At 44.0% G+C, this 19,942-nt stretch overlaps 1 protein-coding gene across 5 annotated transcripts in view; it reads right to left on the bottom strand.

The window, feature by feature from the left end:
• Window positions 1–19,942, bottom strand: part of STAT1 (signal transducer and activator of transcription 1) — a 38,905-nt gene that overhangs the window by 11,885 nt on the left and 7,078 nt on the right. For all 5 annotated transcript variants that reach the window (XM_086348739.1, XM_086348748.1, XM_086348713.1 and 2 more), the window contains 13 exons: window positions 18,656–18,745; window positions 17,557–17,635; window positions 15,968–16,059; window positions 15,627–15,778; window positions 11,111–11,269; window positions 9,326–9,418; window positions 7,283–7,342; window positions 5,299–5,328; window positions 5,112–5,205; window positions 3,841–3,882; window positions 2,556–2,639; window positions 1,837–1,935; window positions 642–777 (listed from right to left, as the gene is read on the bottom strand). In XM_086348739.1, the coding sequence (XP_086204865.1) occupies window positions 642–777; window positions 1,837–1,935; window positions 2,556–2,639; window positions 3,841–3,882; window positions 5,112–5,205; window positions 5,299–5,328; window positions 7,283–7,342; window positions 9,326–9,418; window positions 11,111–11,269; window positions 15,627–15,778; window positions 15,968–16,059; window positions 17,557–17,635; window positions 18,656–18,745 (1,210 nt within the window). The remainder of the gene's footprint in view (window positions 1–641; window positions 778–1,836; window positions 1,936–2,555; window positions 2,640–3,840; window positions 3,883–5,111; window positions 5,206–5,298; window positions 5,329–7,282; window positions 7,343–9,325; window positions 9,419–11,110; window positions 11,270–15,626; window positions 15,779–15,967; window positions 16,060–17,556; window positions 17,636–18,655; window positions 18,746–19,942) is intronic.

Below are 19,942 nucleotides of genomic sequence, written 5' to 3'. Positions count from 1 at the left end.
AATAGTTCAGATATTCCCATTCATTGAAGATCTGACCTTGAGACTGATGGGTCTTAGATTTGCTTAGTGTAGAAGACTAATAAATCCATGACATTAGCTACTGAAAGGGAATTCTCTACCTTGGCCTGGACCCTGCCCATCAGGCGATGCTGATCATGGGTGTCCCCTAATGTGGACAGTGTCTCCTCCCATTTGGGCCACCTGACCTAAGAGACCTGGGTGTGTGTTGTGGGGTGGGTGGCCCCAGGACCTGATTCTTACAATGCTGGGGGCTTACTTTTTTCTCCCCAAGGTTAATCAGACTTCATCTTTCTCAGACTTCACCTTTCTCCAAGAATTTATTTTAGCCACAACTAATATATTTTACATAACTCAGAAATCTTTCCCTTAGGAGCCTTGCTCAGAAATGTTAATATGAGATAATGGGAAAATGATTCATTTAAATCTTCTATCAAGTCGGCATCTCCTTCTAAAGTGAGGCATCACTCTCTCTTACCTATAATAAATGGCAGTTGGAAACGCCAATAGATTCCTAACACACTCCTAACTTGAAGATGAAGAGCAAAGGGGGGAAAGGAGAAGTCAAGATATTTTTTATGAATTTTGATTGTTGGTTACATAAAAAGTGAATATGCTCATACCAAGAAGCTTCTCCCCCAGCATGTTCAGCTGGTCCACATTGAGACCTCTTTTGGTGACAGAAGAAAACTGCCAACTCAGCACCTCTGAAAGCTGAGACCATCGTGCACAAGGTGGGTTCAGGAAGAAGGACAGATTCTAGAGAGAAAACACCGAGAAGCTAAAAGCCACTGATGAGTCACCAGTCACAAGCTCAGCATGGAAACACGGATCTGTGCCAAAGTTTAGTTCTAGTCTATGACACACATATTTTCACAGCAGAAGAAGAGAAATAGTTCTATTTGCAGACTCATATCTGTGCATTTATCTACTCACTAAAATTTAACTCCCGAATCAATACTCGTGGCACTTTGGCATTCATTTGTGGACGTACCCAGGCACAGAGCCGTGAAAACTTTGAGTCGCCAAACATGTATGTTTCCGGTTGAAGTCAAACAAAGCTATGCTCTGCCTTCCTGTTTCAGCTCTCACACTACACCCAGTGTCTTCTTTGAGGTCTGTTGTGGTCTTTGCATTTCTGTAGGTTTTTTTGTTGGTGATTTCATTTTTAAAAATGCCCCTCAAAGGCGAGCTGAAGTGCTGTTTAGTGTTCCTAAATGCCTTAAGGAGCAAATGCACATGATATAGAAGTTTTGTTCAGACTGAGTTATAAAGCTGTTTGCCGTGAGTTCGATGTTAATGAATCAACAAGTATGTTAGATAAGGGATCTTTAAACAAAACAAGGTGATGTATTGATCTGCAGATGCGAGGGTTTTGCCAGAGGCTGACGGGAAACCATACTTCCCTCAGGCACAGTGATTCAGTATCTGCTAAATAGTGCTCACAGTGACTTCAAAGAACGTAAGTACAGTGAATAACTGGAACCAATTGTAACTAATGCACCATGAGTATCCGCACTCTTAAGAACAGAGCCTGCTTGTTTAGCAAGTGTATACATTTTTAAAAAGGCCTAACACAAAATCATCTGTTGCCCAAGCTTATTCACATGGAAGGAAAATCGTAATTTTTCATTTCTAGTACATACACGTGCTTCTGGAATGCTTCGCTATTCCAGAATTACTCAGCTCCTTAGCAATGAGTTGAGTTGTGCCCACTTTCCCCCCAGCATCTGGCCCATACAGGCTCTTTCAAATATGCAGAACTAGAGCAGGGGGGGTCTTTAAACCCTGGTATGAAAGTGGATGTGTTTTCCTTACCCGGGGTTCTGCCACCAGCATGTTGTACCACAGGATAGAGGCCCAGCCACTTGGGAGCTGGCTGACATTGGAGATCACCACGACGGGTAGAGAGGTCGTCTACAAGATGACAAAGACCTTGAAATCCTCGAATCCCAGAAACAGTACCTGTAGACCACTGTGCAGCCTCACAGCCTAACAAGGAACCCTATGTATATCTGCATATATTTTATTCTTGAAAATTAAGAATGTAAAGGTACAGTCTTTGGTTTTTAGTTGAAGTTATCTTTGACATATATTTTCAATTAAGAAATAAATGTCAGAGCTTCATATAAAAAATTAACACAGGACATCTCAACTGGAACACTTGGAGCTTCCCTTGTGGCTCAGCTGGTAAAGAATCCACCTGCAATGTGGGAGACCTGGGTTCGATCCCTAGGTTGGGAAGATCCCCTGGAGAAGGGAAAGGCTATCCACTCCAGTTTCCTGGCCTGGAGAATTCCACGGACTGTATAGTCCAAGGGGTCGCAAAGATTCTGACACAACTGAGCAACTTTCACTTCAGACAAAGGTTAACTTAGTTCTCTAGCAGACTGAACCATTAAATTAGCATTGAGACAGTACTGGCTGAAAACAGCAATTTTTTCTTGGCAATTAGATAAGTATGTCTAAAATAAAAATACGTGTATCAGTTTAAAGTACAAATAAAGTTTCCCATTTCTGGAACATGTAAGTCTTACCTCAAGGTCAATGACCAAACCAGGCTGGCACAACTGGGTTTCAAAACTAAGGGAGTGAAGCTCTTCAGTGACGATGAGAGGACCCTTGCAAAAGAAAACGGAAAAAAAAAAAGAATACAGTGATTAGTTCACTGATCCTGCAATTAGCAAGAAATTACTAAGCATTTTAACAAGCTCCAGAAAGCAGGAGCCCAATCAGGCACAATTTAGAAGATTCTAGCTTTTAATAATCTATCCCAGATTTAATTATCCCGAGTATCTGTCGGTAGGGAAATAGCAACTTCTAATGAGTTTATTCACAACCTAAGGCTTCCCGGCCCTCAGTCCCCTCTGCCCACCATGGACCCGCCTGGCCTGGGCTGCACACCTCAGGCTGACAAGGGGTGGAAAGTGTACACATGTTCCAAGTGTGATTATCTACCAGGAGAACGGATTTGCATAAGCCTGGCAGGTTATAAAGTGCCTTGGTTGGTTTGGGTAGAAAGGTTATTGTGTTCCAAGTGCCTTCATACACATTATCTAATGTGAGCCTCACAACAACCTTAGAACCAGAAAGGTGTGACTCCATTCCTGCTCCTGGGAGAGGAAATTAAGTCCCTAGTTGGTCACTGAGAGTCAAGATCCAAAAATGAGGCCTGGTCAGGCCCAGGCGGGCACCTGTCCCACGGCTCCACACGCCCTCTGCTGGTTGTGGAAGGGAAGGACAGAGTGCTAGGCAGGCACAAAGAACAAAATCTGACCAAACCAAAGCAACTCCAGCCATTCTGTCCTCTGCCCATGGTTCGTATCTGAATGCATCCCAAACATAGCTCTTCAAGGACAAGCTGTGACGAGGGGGCTGACAGAAGGATAATGGCACTGGACAGGGCACACACAGTTTTTGGCAGGGCAGTCATGAAGCTGGCCTCTGACTCTAGCTCTGACAATGACTCCCTGTGCACGCTTAGCTAACTCCTGCAAACTTCCTGTGGTCCAATTTCCTCACCAGTGAAATGTGAGTAACACAGTAGCCCACTGTACCTATTCGCTGGGCTGTTGGTGAGGGTCCAGAAAATTCATGTGCAGAATCCCTTGACAACCAGAAACCACAAGCACAGAGTGGTTCTACTGTTATCACACATACACCACGTCCCAGAGCTTGTCTGCTGCTCTCACCTGCGGGTCTTCCCACTGCTCACCACTCTGTGAGCTGTCCCTGGCCAGCCAGGACCACCAGGGCCATGGAGCCAAGCTCCCTGGACAGAGCTGCTAGTTAAGAGACCAGTCATGACAGAGAAAGACTTACCTCATTAGTTCTGGCACCGGCATTTTTTTGTTCTTTCAGTTGCTACAAAAAAAAATAAAAATCTTAGTAAATAGCTTTATAATAATCCTCAAAGTTGCTACTTCCATCTACAAACCAAAACAAAGTGGAGACTTAGAAAGAAGGAGGTGAAAATATTTTCAGGATGCAGAACAGGAGGGGAAGTGACCGTTGTAGGGGTTTATGAGGTGGAGGGGGAACACCTTTCCCCAGCGTCCTGACACCCTGCAAACACTGCAGGGTTCAGAAGGAGCCAGGGAAGTGGCATGCTGCTCCCTCCTCTGGGCAAGCTTGTCCTGAACCATCCCCATCACCTTCACCAGCTGTGCCATGCTCCCCAGGCTTTGGGCACAGCTTCTCCCACCTCTACTTCCCTTGGCAGAATCTCCCAGACTGGCCCAGTGTCTCAAGCCTCTCAGACCATCCTTTGAAAAGGTCTTCAGTCATGTAGGTTTTAAAGAAGTAACTCGGAGCCCCCGGAACAGCTCTGGACACCCTCAGACTCCCGGTTTGGAGAGAGGCTCTCAATTAAGGTCCAGCTTCCTAACCATGAGTTTGCAGACTCATGAGATGGCTGCCAGTGAGAAAAAGGGTGCCTTGAATCTCCCTGCAGGTTCCAGGCCAGGAAGTGCATAGGGCTCAGCACCAACACATCTGCAGAACACCTGGCAGCCCCGAATCTCCAGGGAGAGAGGGGAGAAGGCACCGCCCATATAAACCCCTCTGCTGGTTTCCACTGCCCGGTGCCCAGGCCTACTCCTCTGGAGACAAAGCGCTCGAGACAGTGGTTGCAGGCAAGACCCCAGAAAGGAGATGGTGACAAAGGGACCCAGGAGAGACCCCTGGGGTCTGCCACACTTGGAGTAGGGAAAGCACCAGTCAGGATGTGGGGGAATAACGATCTTCAGGAAAATTCCAAGAGTCTAGAGTGAGTGATCACTGAGGTCATCGAGAGACCACATGCAGAGATCTTGTGTGCACACTGGTTTATGGAATATTTTACTAAGCTCACTTCCCCTCAACGAAGGTATGTCTGAGAGAGAGACAAGCAGAAAGAGAGAGTGAAGAGCCCTGGGATAAGGAGAAGGAGCCAAGGTTCCCAGAGTGCTGCTGAAGTCACCAGCCACAAACTCTAGAAGTCTCTTCCCAGGGAGACTTCCCTCTACATCACATATGGCACAGAGTGCCACTCCATTGCAAATAAGTTCTGATAAGCCAGACACAGCAAAAAAGGGGGAGACAGGTCTCCCTACCAGGTGTCGGAATTCTGCCGCCAGACTCCCGTTGGTGGACTCTTCCATGTTCATCACCTTCGTGTGAGTGCCCAGAATGTTGAACTTCCTAAACCTAGACAACACAGGGAAAGGATACTTAAAAGGCTGGGAACTGTTAAAGCAATGCATAAACAAAGCAGAGAGCAAAACAGAGTGCAAAACGTACCCTTTTACTGTATTTCTCTCATTCACATCTCTGCAAGGAAAAAAAAAATGTAATCATAAATGTGTATTTAAAATATGAAATTTGCATTCACAAACATATAAAAGTATAAGATCAATAACCAATAAATCCATACCTGTGGGTTTTCTTCCCTATCATTCACTCAGTCCCTCAATCAACCCACACCAGCACTGCCAAGCTGTGCTGAGGGACCTTGGACAAGTACACTGGGCCTCACCTTTTCTCTTCTGTACATCCTGCTGGCAGCACCGACCACACAGCACCCCGGGAGGAGGAAACTAGTTAACAGGTAGGGAGAGCACACAGCACACCCTCAGGAATATAAGCCCAAGTTATCACAATGTATGAGCAGCTACTCCCTCTGCAGGAGGCAATGAGCTAAGCCCTGGGGACTGAGCAGAGAGCACTGCTCCAGAACTCAGAGGACCCTCCTAAGAGACAGCTTGAGTTTTATGTTTGCTCTTTATTAGTTTTAATGCTTTCATCAAAGTACCTGAATAGTCAATCATTTGGGGGAACTGCCAAGTTTTAAATCTGAGGTTAAAATTTTGAGAGACCAGAATCTTACATAAGTTGAGCGATAATGTTGTCATATTCTGGACAAATAATGTATGTTAGGGGCAGGTGAAGGTCAGAGACCATTAGTGCACTCCCAGTTAAATGAGTTAGCTTCCTTTCCTGTCCCAACTAGACATTCAATGCTTCTGTGGCTGATAATCACTGTCAGCTATGACAGTGAGCAATTTTCCTGTCAAAACTAAGAAGAAAACTCAGAACTGGAAAGACAGAAAAGACAAAAAAGCAAGAACAAACCGAAAGAGATACTGAGTTAAGCAGACTGTGGCAAAACTGCGGTGGCCACAAAAACCTCTGCAATTCTTCCTTTAAACACACAGAATGTATTTCCTTGTCCCTTGAATTTCAGGGGACTTTGACCTGCTTTTCCAGATACAATGGATGGGAGCAGTGCTGTGCAAGTTCCAAGTCTAGCCTACTAAGCCCAGCATGCTGCTGCTTGGATCCACTTGGAACACCACTGCCATGTGAGAAAGCCCAGGCTGGCCACTCTGACAGCCCCACAGAGAAGGGCCCAGTTATCCCAGCCAAGACCTCAGACAAATAATGAGGTCATGCTAGACCACCCAGCAGCAACCAGGCCAGTTCAGACTAGAAGGACCACCCACAGTCCACAGAATAATAGAAATAATAAGTTTCTGAGTTTAAGCCACTAGGTTTGCAGGTTATCTGTTATGCAGCAAAAGCTAACTGATACACAGAAAAACCAAAGATGGGAGGGAAACAAAGGTACAAACAAAGAGGGCTACAGTTACAGGACCAGAAAGAGACGAAAGCCAGAGGAAAGGGACTTGGAGTATCAAAAACGGTTCTGAAACAGTAAACACATCAACAAAAGCATTAAATATATCAAGGGGGGATGGGAGGGGCTAAGCCATCTTGTTCCTTAATGTAACTGCCTAGGTCACTGCTAGTTTGGGTTCAGGGTCTAAGGACAAAATAGGATAGACCTGCTCCATTTAGACCTCTTGAGAGCCTGCCCATTCCTGGGTCCCTACTGTTCAGAAGAGACAAGTGTAAAGCCAGCAGGCTCCATACATGCCCCCCAAAATGCCATCACTTTCACTCCAGAAACAAGCCCACACTGGCCGAAGAATCACGGTGGCCTGGAGCCTGATCAAGTGCCCCTTCTCTGGGGCTGGCCTAGTTGAGGTGGTAGCTGCTTAGAACAAGCACATATGCATAAAATGCTCTCATACTTTTGTTCATTTGTAGTCTAAAAAGGCACACTGATACCAGCTCTTAGAGAAAGTTCCCAAGGCCCAGGAATTACTGATTTAAATCTGCTGGAATCACTAACAAACAGCCCCGCTGCATCAGTCCATGTTTGGTTAACAAAACCAATGTTTCAATAGTATATGTATCTTTGATAATATTAGAGATATCTTACTTGTCAAATAAGACTTTGACTTTCAAGTTATAATTCAGCTCTTGCAACTTCACCAGCAACCTGAAAAGAAAAATAAAAGTCATAATTACTTTTAAAAATTATCTATTATAATTTATTTATTATGCCAATTCCATATTGATGAACATTTCAACAATCCCCACCCCACCCAGTTTTTGGTTATTACAAACAATGGAATTGACATCCTTGTATGTCTACTTGGATTTTTTTTTTAACTGTATTTGTAGGATAAATTCCTAGCTGTGAAGTTGCTGGGACAAAACTGTAATATTAAATTCTGACAGCAAGCAACAGATTTTATATTCCCACCAAATGTAGTGAGAGCACCTGCTTCCCCATTTTGCCTCCCCAGTGCTGGGGTTTATCAAAATTTCTATTTTGGGCTAATTCCACAGGTAAAAAAATGGGCTTCCCAGGTGGCTCGGCACTAAAGAATCTGCCTGCCAATGCAGGAGATGCAGGTTCAATCCCTGAGTTGGGAAGAGCACCCGGGGAGGAAATGGCAACCCACTCCAGCCTTCCTGCCTGGGAAGTCCCATGGACAGAGGAGTCCGGTGGGCTACAGTCCATGGGATCACCAAGAGTCGGACACGACTGAGCAACCAAACAACAACTGAGGTAAAAAATAGCAAACTTTACCCTTTACCAAAACTTGTAGCTAATGCTTAACCTGTTGGGAGAAAATAAAAACTCTGACTCATAATCAGGAAAATGAGGATCATCTCTCTAACCACTCCAGGGCAGTGTGGAAAGATGGAGGGACAGAGCCCTGGGCTGAGACTCCAGTGTGCTTCTGTTCTGATGAGCTAGAGGCCTGGGGAAGAGCCCCTCACTGGCTGGCTCCCTTTAGTCAAGCAGGTGATGGGATGAGATTGCTCCCCTTGCCAGCTTGAGTTCTGGGACCCCATGGTGTCAGTCTGGTGCTGGAGCACTGGTAGCCGAGACGCAGCACCTGTGGACCTAAGTCAGCAGCACCATGGGAAAAAGACTAGGGCCACCTCTGAAGGTAAGGCCAGCTCTTCTGAGTCCAGCTGCTCATCAGTAGAGGAAAAGCTATTAATAAATGAATGCAGCCATGCAACCAAAGAAAGTAAAGCTGGACATTCTCCTATGGAAACATTTCTACAATTTATTACGAAGGAGAAAAATAGTCTGCCGAACAACAGAGAGCAGAACTCTGGTTTCTAAAAATGAAATATATCATGTCATATATACTTTCGCAAGTCTATGCATGAAAAAACACATGTTTATAAAAGTACAATGTATTTATTTATATATTCATGTAGACATGGACAAAATTCTGGGAGGACTGACACCAGGCTGCTTACTGTGGTAGTTTACAGATATTTAGATCACATACAACTTTGAGAATCTGATGAAAGTTATGAACACACTCACCAGAAAAATGTACCAGTCATTTACACACACTGCATCCATTACAGAGGGAACATAAAGCTCAGGTTATAGACTCATGCTCAAGAGGGGATGAGGCTGCTGGGAACTTTTACTCTCTACCATGTGCAGTTGTGCAATTTTGAATTGCTATTTACAGTAAACATTCATTACACCTATAACTGGAAAAAATTGTGGGGTGTGTGTGTATCCACACATATCTTTGTTATATTTCTAGTTGAATAGAAAAGACTCTTAGATATTCTAAGTAAGAATTCATATTAAAATACCTACTGCAAAAGTACTTCCTCTAAAGCACCCCCCTATATAACCATGTTGTGGCAGGAAGCTGGGGTGCAAACTTTGTGATAGGAGCTGTGGAAAGAAAGTGAAAGTGTTAGTCGCTCAGTCATGCCCGACCTTTTAGCGACCCCATGGACTGTAGCCCTTCAGGCTTCTCTGTCCATGGAATTCCCCTGGCAAGAATACTGGGGTGGATTGCCATTTCCTTCTCCAGAGGATCTGCTCGACCCAGATGAACCCAGGTCTCCTGCATTGCAGGGAGATTCTTTACCATCTGAGCCACCAGGAAAGCCCTAAGGAGGTGTGGGGCTTCCATCTTTTCTTCATTACCTCAGCTTCACAGTGAACTGGACTCCAGTCTTCAAGACCAATGGCCTCTGAGGGTGAGTTGGCATGCAGGGCTGTCTTTCCACCACAAATGAGCTGTAAATACCCAGCAAAGGATAAATTAGCATTTCCATTAAAGTTGAGGCGGTAAAAGTTATTTTCCCTAAGGAGGAGAGGGGGCTAGAGGGCACGATCTAAAAAATAGTTGAAAAACTTCTAACCAGTTGGATGAATAAACTGAAGTTTTACCGTCAATAAAGACATCCCCAAGTCTAACAGATGCACTCAACAAAATCAGTAATTGCAAAGACCTGTGACACTCTTCAGCAATGAAAATTCTCAACTGGATTCTCTTCATTTACAAATTTAAGAATCAAATTTGCTCACTGACCAATGTGGTGATCATTTTGTAACATACACAAATATCAAATCACTATTGTTATATAATTAAAACTAATATAATGTTAATGTATCAATAATATCTCAATTTAAAAATAAAAAACAGTAACAAAAACAAATTTTACTATAGTTGAAAATGAACCAAGTAGCATACTGCTTACCACCATGCTTTGAAACTTACATTTTAACATCCTTTGGAAAATTGCTATTCTAGTAAAACTGTTTAGCAATATTTATTACCTAATAAACATTTCCAAATATTAATTTTCATTTAAAGAAAAAGAATGAAATCTGCACTCCAAAACCCAAGTAAATGTCCTTGATTATTTCAAAATCAAGGTAGAGAGTAAAAGTTGAGTGCATCCATTTCAAAATCCAACATTTGGATATTCCTGTCTGGACATTAGCCACAGGAAACAGAAGACATTTTTATTATGTCAAGTTAGCATTTAAAAACTGCAATATGAACTCTACTCTTCTACTCAGGGCCATTTATTGACCTACTAAGCACACTGAGAACACCTAGCCCTGGATAAGGCACTACCTAAGGCCCTGGTGGGAGAAGAAGATGACAAAGGCACATCTCTGTCTACGAAGACCTTCCAATTTACAATAAAGATAACAGACATGCATAGATAATGATACAACTGAAATCCAAAACAGGAGAAGAATAAAGAATGAACTATGCAACTCTGGAAGGGAGACAGCGTCTGCCCAGGAAGTCTGGCAAAAGTTTCATGATGGGATATATGCGGAAACATTGAGGATGCAGGTTCTCCATGAGCTACCACAGAAGAAAGCTCTGAGGCAGAGGAAATATTGTTGGGAGAGGCATGGAGAAGCAAATGTCCAGGGTGGGCACGAGGTCAAGTCCGCCTGGAAACGCGGCATGTGTAGCAGCTAATGTGGAATGGCTGGTGAGGGCCAGGCTGTGGAGGTGGGGCTTGGGTGACTGGATCAGGGGCTCGCCTCAGAGTAGCAGGTGATGAAAAATCAAACAGAACTCTGATATGGCAGAGTACAGGGTCACAGGGACTAGGGAAGAAGGGGCTGGGGCGGTACCATTTGAAAAGCTACTATGTAAGAGTTCAGTAGAGAGCTTGAAATATGATGAGACCACAGAATAGGAAAGAGAGGGCAAATACAAGTTAGACTCAACAGGTCTCGTCACAGACTGGCCAGGGAGAAGGAGACAGGTTACCAGAGTAGGAGGTCACAAGAAAAACGGGCCGTTGGCATAAACAAGGAATTCAGGAAGACTTGAATTCAAGGAAGCCATAAACATTTTTACATATCCTATTAAACCCTTCTAAATTATCTGAATTACCATAAAATTTTCCTTTGGGTAAAATAACTGCAAAAGGTGCAAAAACATCTTGCTCAAGTTACCTCTGAATGAGCTGCTGGAAGAGGCTGAAGGTGCGGTCCCATAAGGCTTGCTTGTTTTTGGTGATGGGGTCATGTTCATAGGTGTATTTCTGTTCCAACTCCTCAAGCTTTTTAAGCTGCTGACGAACCTGCTGCAGACTCTCCGCCACTATGGTGAACCTGGGAAGGTACAAGCCACGGAGTCTTCATCAGAAATAGCCCCAAAGCAGTCTGGATTCAGAGAATCATGGAAACCAACAAGCACTGTTTACAGACAACACGTGATGTTATCTGCCCAGCTCTACAGTGCAGGGAGAAACAGAGATGGACCTAAGGAGAGATGGGGGCGGGGGACATGGAACCTCTGGGGCCTAATGTCTGATAATCTGAGGTGGAGCTGATGTCATAGAAATAAAGTGCATAGTAAATGTAATGTGTTATTGAATCATCCTGAAACTATCCCCCCACCTTGTCTGTGGAGGAACTGTCTTCCAAAAAACCAGCTCCTGGTGCCAAAAAGTTTGGGGACTGCTGTCTAGTGAATCTTCGGCTTCAACTGAGTTATGAGATAATTGGGACTTAAAGGCACAGGGTAAAGGGGGCGAGCTGCAGAGGGAGGGGACATGAAAAGACAGACACTCTAGGAGGTGATGTGGCGGCAGTGAGGGGCCCCTGTAGATTTTATATCAGGGCAGTGACACTGTGCAGGGAGGAGCAAGAGGGCAACCTGGAATCAAGGCAGCAAGGCAGAGGGGGGATGCAAGGTGGGTTAGGAGGAGACGAGGGAACAGGGGTTACTATGTCACTGAACTGAAAGGAGAGGCAAGGTGCATAATCTAATCATCGTCAGACACTCAAAATACATGTATAAACCAAGGAGGAAAGCTACCAACTCCTCTCAGGTTCCTCCATCCTGACAGTAAGCCAAAGGTGATGGAGCCTCTGAGCTATGTCAGACTGTGGAAGTCCGGGCCTGGAGTGATGATAAGAGCATCAGCTCCCCAGGGAAAAACATCTCCTTTGGTTGGTGTCTTCATTCCTTGAATTCAGGTCACAGCCCTGAAAGCAAAGCCCGTGGGTGTGAAATGAGAGGCAGGGTAACAATGGCAGGTGGGCGTGTTCCACAAGGATTCTAACCCAGTGATTCCCAATCCTGTTTGGGCCGAGGGACACAAGAAAATGCTGACAATTCTTGCACAGCACAGCGGGGTACAATGGAAGACGTTCATATCTCCACAAGAGGCTCCATGTGGCCTAAGATGACCATAGGGGCTCCAGACAGCAGGGACCTCACCAGGCTCCTGGGGGTGCCGGGTCAGGAACAGCAATCCAGAAAGTAATCTCATGAGATCTTTGGTCCTTGTGCCCTTCAGAACTGTTTCAGGCCACCACCCACTCCTGCCCACTGATTCTACTGCTTCCATCGGGTCTGCTCAGATCTGTCAGACTCTGCTAATACCTTCAGTTCAGTTCAGTTGTTCAGCCATGTCCGACTCTGTGACCCCATGGACTGTAGCACGCCAGGCTTCCCTGTCCATCACCAACTCCCAGAGCTTGCTCAAATGTATGTCCATCAAGTTGGTGACACCATCCAGCCATCTCATTCTCTGTCGTCCCCTTCTCCTTCTGCCTTCTATCTTTCCCAGCATCAGGGTCTTTTCCAGTTGAGTCAGTTCTTCGCATCAGGTGGCCAAAGTATTGGAGTTTCAGCATCACTCCTTCCAATGAATATTCAGGACTGATTTCCTTTAGGATTGACTGGCTTGATCTCCTTGTAGTCCAAGGGATTCTTAAGAGTCTTCTCCAACACCACAGTTCAAAAGCATCAATTCTTCGGTGCTCAGCTTTCTTTATAGTCCAGCTCTCACATCAATACATGATGGTTGGGAAAAACCATATGGTTTTAGAAAAACCATAGCTTTGACTAGATAGACCTTTGTTGGCAAAGTAATGTCTCTGCTTTTTAATATGCTGTCTAGGTTGGTCATAGCTTTTCTTCCAAGGAGGAAGCATCTTTTAATTTCATGGTTGCAATCACCATCTGCAGTGATTTTTGAGCCCAAGAAAATAAAGTCTCTCACTATTTCCATTGTTTCCCCATCTATTTGTCATGAAGTGATGGGACCAGATGCCATAATCTCAGTTTTTTGAATGCTGAGTTTTAAGCTAACTTTTTCAATCTCCTCTTTCATCAAGAGGCTCTTTAGTTCATTGTTTTCTGCGCTAAGGGTGGTGTCTGCATATCTGAGGTTATTGATATTTCTCCTGGCAATCTTGATTCCAGCTTGTGCTTTATCCAGCCCAGGAGTCAGCATGATGCATTCTGCATGTAAGTTAAAAAAGCAGGGTAATAATATACAGCCTTGACATACTCCTTTCCCAATATGGAGCCAGTCTGTTGTTCCATGTCCGGTTCTAACTATTGCTTCTTGACCTGCATACAGATTTCTCAGGAGGCAGGTCAAGTGGTCTAGTATTCCCGTCTCTTTCAGAATTTTCCACAGCTTGCTGTGATCCACACAGTCAAAGGCTGTGGCATAGTGAATAAAGCAAAAGTAGATGTTTTTCTGGAACTCTCTTGCTTTTTCGATGATCCAGCAGATGCTGGCAATTTGATCTCTGGTTCCTCTGCCTTTTCTAAATCCATCTTGAACATCTGGAAGTTCATGGTTCACGTACTGTTGAAGCCTGGCTTGGAGAATTTTGAGCATTACTTTGCCAGTGTATGAGATTTTGCTAGCATGTGAGATGAGTGCAATTGTGCGGTAGGTTGAACATTCTTTGGCATTGCCTTTCTTTGGGATTAGAATGAAAACTGACCTCTTCCAGTCCTGTGGCCACTGTTGAGTTTTCCAAATTTGCTGGCATATTGAGCACAGCACTTTCACAGCATCATCTTTTAGGATTTGAAACAGCTCAACTGGAATTTCATCACCTCCGCGAGCTTTGTAGCGATGCTTCGTAAGGCCCACTTGACTTCACATTCCAGGATGACTGGCTTTAGGTGAGTGATCACACCATCATGGTTATCTGGGTCATGATCTTTTTTGCATATTTCTTCTGTGTATTCTTGCCACCTCTTCTTAACATCTTCTGATCCTGTTGGGTCCATACCATTTCTGTCCTTTATTGTGCTCATCTTTGCATGAAATGTTCCCTTGGTATCTCTGATTTTCTTGAAGAGATCTCTAGTTATTCCCATTCTATCATTTTCCTCTATTTCTTTGCACTGATGATTGAGGAAGGTTTTCTTATCTCTCCTTGCTATTCTTTGGAATTCGGCATTCAAACATCCTCAGAGCAGCTCATCCTCCATGGACTCTGAACAGTCTCTGTCAGAACCTTGGCAATCTTTCACCAAGTAGTTATTACCACGTCTATCTCCCGTCTCCCCAGTGAAAGTTCTTTGCTGGCAACAACCAAGAATCATTCACCTTGTGTCCTAGATCCTAGCCCAGTGCCTGGCATACGGCATATAATAAATATGTGATTTATTTAAATTAAATAAAATTTAATCACGGAATTTTATTCTTTCCTCTCACCTGGGGCACTAAGCCAAGTGGTTATAAAAAATAATTTTTGCCTCATTTCTAAATTTCAAGTTCATTCTATTCTGTCTAAGTCTATTCTATCCTTAGACTTAAATATAAAAATCAGAGACATGAATCTCCATTTAAATAAAGGGCCTGCCTGGCTCACCAGTGTCGACTGGGAAATTCCTGGAGTTCCCAGGGTAGTATGGGAACCTCCACGACCAGGCTCCAGCCTCCTGTCTGCTCTGCTTCCTTCCTTCCCTATCTGGCATCCGACTCTCTAGCCACCCACTGTAAGAACTTCAGGCCCAGGTCCTTCCCTCCCTGCTGCTTCTGTCCACACCTTTCTCCTCTCTGGTCTGTGGTTTTTTCCTGTTCACTCCCGAGTCAGTACAAGACCATTTTGTCTCCTTTATCTTTTCTGGTGACTCCTTCCTCATCCTCCATAGATTCTGAATGGTCTCTGTCAGAACCTTGGCAATCTTTCACCAAGTAGTTATTACCATGTCCATCTCCCGTCTCCCCAGTGAAAGTTCTTTGCTGGCAACAACCAAGAATCATTCACCTTGTGTCCTAGGTCCTAGCCCAGTGCCTGGCACACTGCATATAATAAATATTTACTAGATGGACAACTGAATGAATGGCCCACAAACTGTTATTTCATATAAGCCTGGAAAATGCCTCGAGCCCTTTCATTTTGAATAAAACACTGGGACTTCAGTTGTTAAATGTGTTGTGTGATGACCATGTCACTGTGTTGGCACAGTCAAGTGACACGCCCCAGGATACGTGTACAGCAGGGAGAGGACAGTGCTCCACACCAAGCTGAGCATGGCCATAGGCGCGACTAACACTGTGCTTTTCAAGTGCGTGTGTCCAGGGCAAGAAGCAGCTAGAGCACATCCAACTCCAAACAGAAGTCTTCACAGGGTCTGTGCAACTAACACAGCTTGAATGTTCACTCTACAAGTTTATGCAGCTCACCAGTCAGCTGCCAGTCTTACCAATTTTGCAGCTGATCCAGGCAAGCGTTGGGGGGCCCCCCAATACAGGCACTCTGCTGTCTCCGCTTCCACTCCACCAGTTCATCATTAATCAGGGCTTTCTGGGTAAGTTCAGTGGCATTCAACAACTCTATTATTTTGAGAACGACTTCCTAAAGGGAGAGAAAGACACACAGTGAAATAAACACATCTTTAATCACGGAATTTTATTCTTTCCTCTCAACTGGGGCACTAAGCCAAGTGGTTATAAAAAATAATTTTTGCCTCATTTCTAAATTTCAAGTTCATTATTTACAGTCTCTGACAAAAGTACTGTGTTATTCTGGAACATGAAACGCTACCTTTCTCTTATTGTCCAGCATTAAGTACATCTTCTGGAGTAACAACTGTTCTTGTTTCTGATCATTCTTTGCCACACCATTGGTTTCATGTTCTGTGAATTGGGAGAGACAGCAGATAAACAAAAATGTGAGAGAAGACAAAGCCAACCGAAGGCAAGATTCACATACATTTAGGGAAAATATGACCCAAGTGCTATCTGAAGACAGGTCCAAGCTTGGTCTTCAATCACTATTGAACAAAACAAAAAAATACCAGAACAGGACACTCTGAAACAAAGTCCTTGTTTTCAATGATTCATGTAAATGAGAAATAGTACTGTCTGGTTCTTAAGTCACTGTCACAATATTACCTCAATGAATATAAAGGACAAGATTCAAAACCTCAGTTTAAAAAAAAGTTGATATAAAGCATCTCCATGGCTTTGAAAGAGAAGCAAACAATTTGGAAAAGTGTCACTGAGGTTTCTTTCTCTCATATTTTTATTCATATTATTACAAATAATGTTTCCATTCTATCATGATATCCTCAGAAGACTGCTAGGGTAACAGCAGTACTCTGCTTGTTCTACACAATGCACACTTTGAGGTTATTTTCAGTGGATATCCTGTCATCATTAAAAATAAGCAACAACAACAAAATAGAGTAAAATTGCTTTAAAACAAGGGGAAAATGCTGAACTTCACCTATGGTATGCACACACGGAGCTGGAACATTTGAAGAAACTTTGGGGATTAGGGTAGGGAACTCCAAACACCTATCCATCTATGTCAATCAGTAGGTGAAGCACAGTAAGTAAAGTGAATAGCACATAACCAGTGGGTGTCAACAGGGGGTGATTTTGTCACCCAGAGGTCACCTGACAACATCTGGAGATAGTTTTGAAATGGCCCACTCCAGTATTCTTGCCTGGAAAATTCCATGAACAGAGGCGCTTGGCAGGCTGCAGTCCACAGGGTCGCAGAGTCAGACAGGACTGAGCATGCAGTCACACACATTGGCAGCTCTACTGCCATCTAGTGGGCAGAAGTCAGGGATGCAGCCAAACATCCTACAATGCCCAGGTTGCTGTCATTCAGTCAGTCGTGTCTGACCTTGGCAACCCCATAGACTACAGCCTACCAGGCTCCACTGTCCATGGTATCTCCTAGGCAAGAATACTGGAATGAGTTGCCATTTCCCTCTCCATGGGATATTCCCAACCCAGGGATCGAACCCACATCTGCATTGGCAGGCAGATTCTTTACCCATGAGCTATCAGGGTATCTCACAATGCACAGGACAGTCCCCAAAACAAGGATGTGTGTGCTCAGCTGTGTCCGACTCTTTGCAACCCCATAGACTGTGGCCTGCCAGGATCCTCTGTCCATGGGACTTTCCCAGTAAGAATACTAGAGTCAATTGCCATTTCCTCCACCCAAAATGTCAATAGTACTGAGGTTAAAAAACCCTGGTCTGGTCATCAAGAAGTCAAGACTAGTAATTAAGTCATAGAATATTTGGTAAATATGAAGGAGTATTTGCCTTTGTTAGCTACTGTAGGCAGAAAAAATTACAGGCAATGGACTCTGCTTCAAATGTTAACTCTTACCTCTGTTCTGCAAGGTTTTGCATTTAAAGTCATATTCATCTTGCAAGTCTTCTAGAGTCTTGATTTCATGCTCAATACTCTACAAGTAAAGACATAAACAAGTTTTCCAGCATACTCAGAACAAAGACTTTAGGAAACAGATTATTGTTTCTATAGGACCCAGAAAATCAGGGATACAATCCTGCTCTCTCGAAGATAAATAAGATTCATAAAATCCTGCTCTCTCAAAGATGAGTAAGATTCATAAAATTCTAATAATGAATAATTTCTACTTCATTAATAAGTATATAATAACCTTTTTAGAGAATAAAACATATGCCTATTTCTGGACTGAGCTACTTGATGTCTACTCATTTAATGAAATGTCTCTCTCAGAGGCAGTAAGGTAAAGTTGCTCCAAAGAACCTGTTTGATAAAATGCCATCTGAAGCACAAAGTCAAGGTCATGCTGCTGTGACCCAGAGACCCACAGGAGAGTGGGCCCCTCAGCAGAAAGGCCGCTTTCACAGACACAGGTCCAGTGCAAAGCTGGACTCCTCACCCTCTCCACACAGCCCCGCAGTGGAGGGGAGTGAACACGTACCACCAAGGACACCACTCCCATAGATGGTCTGGGAAGTTCTATCTTAAAATTACTGTGGATGTTTTACTTTAATCAGAAATTTCCTTCCCTGAGATGTTTTTGTTCCCCTTCCAAGCCTTGGAATAAAACAGGTGTTTGAGGAAGACTATGTTTATCCTGGGGTTCTATGTAACCCCAGGAACATGCCAATTTAAGAAGTGAAGCCATAAAGGGCAATTTAGAGCAGAACAGCTAGTTCACTGGGTGATGGGGCAAAGTCCACAGCTACTGCATGATCTTGCAAGGAAGGAAAAGATAAGCTCCACGTTTGGAAGTTATAACACGGGCCATAAATATCTATCTGCTCATTGGTTGCATCAACTTGTTTACTTAGAGATTGGAATTTGGGGGGAACATTTATTCTCAACTACTTAAAAATCTGAAATCAGTGAAAATGTTTACAGTAGGGCAACTGAAACTTTTATTCCCCCCTATAATAAGTTACAGAGAATATGTATACATTTATTCAGTACTCACCATAACTTTGTCTTTCACATTTCTGACTTTGCTGTCAAGCTCCTTCTGTTTGTCTAACATTACAGTGCTCTGGATATTCCCAGACTGCGCCTGTAATGGAAGGTACGTGGTTAGCAGCCATGACTTCCCCTGTTGTATTTACCTGCTGGTTAAGCTCCAAAGTCAAGTCTATACCCTGTGCCCCACCTAACTCTCAGACCTTCCAGAAGCTCCTGCAGGCCTCCCACATGAGTCTGCACAAAAAAAGCTCAGTTCTCGAGGCCCTGGAAAGTGCTGGCAAACTGTGAACAAGCCTAAAGAAAGACTGGGCTCAATTCAGATCTAAACTAAACAAACAGCATATCTAGGATTTTCCATTAGTTCATACAGTTGCCTGGGACCACAAAGGAATTTATTTGAGGGTTTTTCAAATGCTGTAGAGAAGATTATTCTTATTTACCCTGTTCTTATTTGTCTCAAAGTCATGCAATTCAGTGTGGTCCCCAGACCAGTATCACCTTACCACCTGGGAGCTTGTTGGAAATACAGAATCTCAGGTCCTAATTTGATCACTGAATCAGAAACCCCATTTGGACAAGATTCCAGATAATTCAGAGGCATATCAAAATTGTACAGAGAAAGACAAATATCACAAGATATTGTTTGTGGATATGTGCAATCTAAAATAATGATCTGATACCCCCAGACATCCAGGACCTTCCCCCAAGGCCCAAGAAGGCCTTGCTTCTCTTGGTCACAGCTGTGCAGTCCACTAATCTCCTCCGAAGGGGTCACTGATAACTCAGTGTCTTCTGAGGGGCTTAAAATAAATCAAAAGCCGACAAGCCTTCCAAACGCAAAGCACACCCAAGAGATGGGGCTGACCTGGCAGAGCAGGAATCACCTCCTTCACTTTCTAGTGCTGCCTCGGGGCCAAATGTGAGGAGGGAAAGGTTTAGGTACCCCAAGGTGAACAGTTTACTCTCCTGCCCGTCTCTGCTCTTGGCTGTCCACTCAAGCCCATCTGAGATACAGAGTGGCCCGCTGCATAATGCTGTTACAATGAAAAATCCACATGATAATCAAAATTTCCTGCTGAGGGTCTCCCAGGTGCAGGCCATACTGAAGAAGACACACCTCTCTCAGAGGCAGCAATGTGGCCAGCTTTTCCTCTTGACACTTCTGTTCACTAGGATGAACGAGCCAGCGTAAGCTTGCAACCAATAATACATATCTTTAAATGCTTACTGCAGCAAGGAGCTTTCAGTGTGACAGGAACTAAACACCCAGGGAGGCAGCAGAGCCACA

Source organism: Bos grunniens, chromosome 2, assembly GCF_055505025.1.
Source record: "Bos grunniens cultivar Pamir isolate PY7600 chromosome 2, Bosgru_T2T1.0, whole genome shotgun sequence".
Lineage (NCBI taxonomy): Eukaryota > Metazoa > Chordata > Mammalia > Artiodactyla > Bovidae > Bos > Bos grunniens.
Note: the sequence above shows the minus strand (reverse complement) of the source record. Positions and strands in the feature narration are given on the sequence as shown.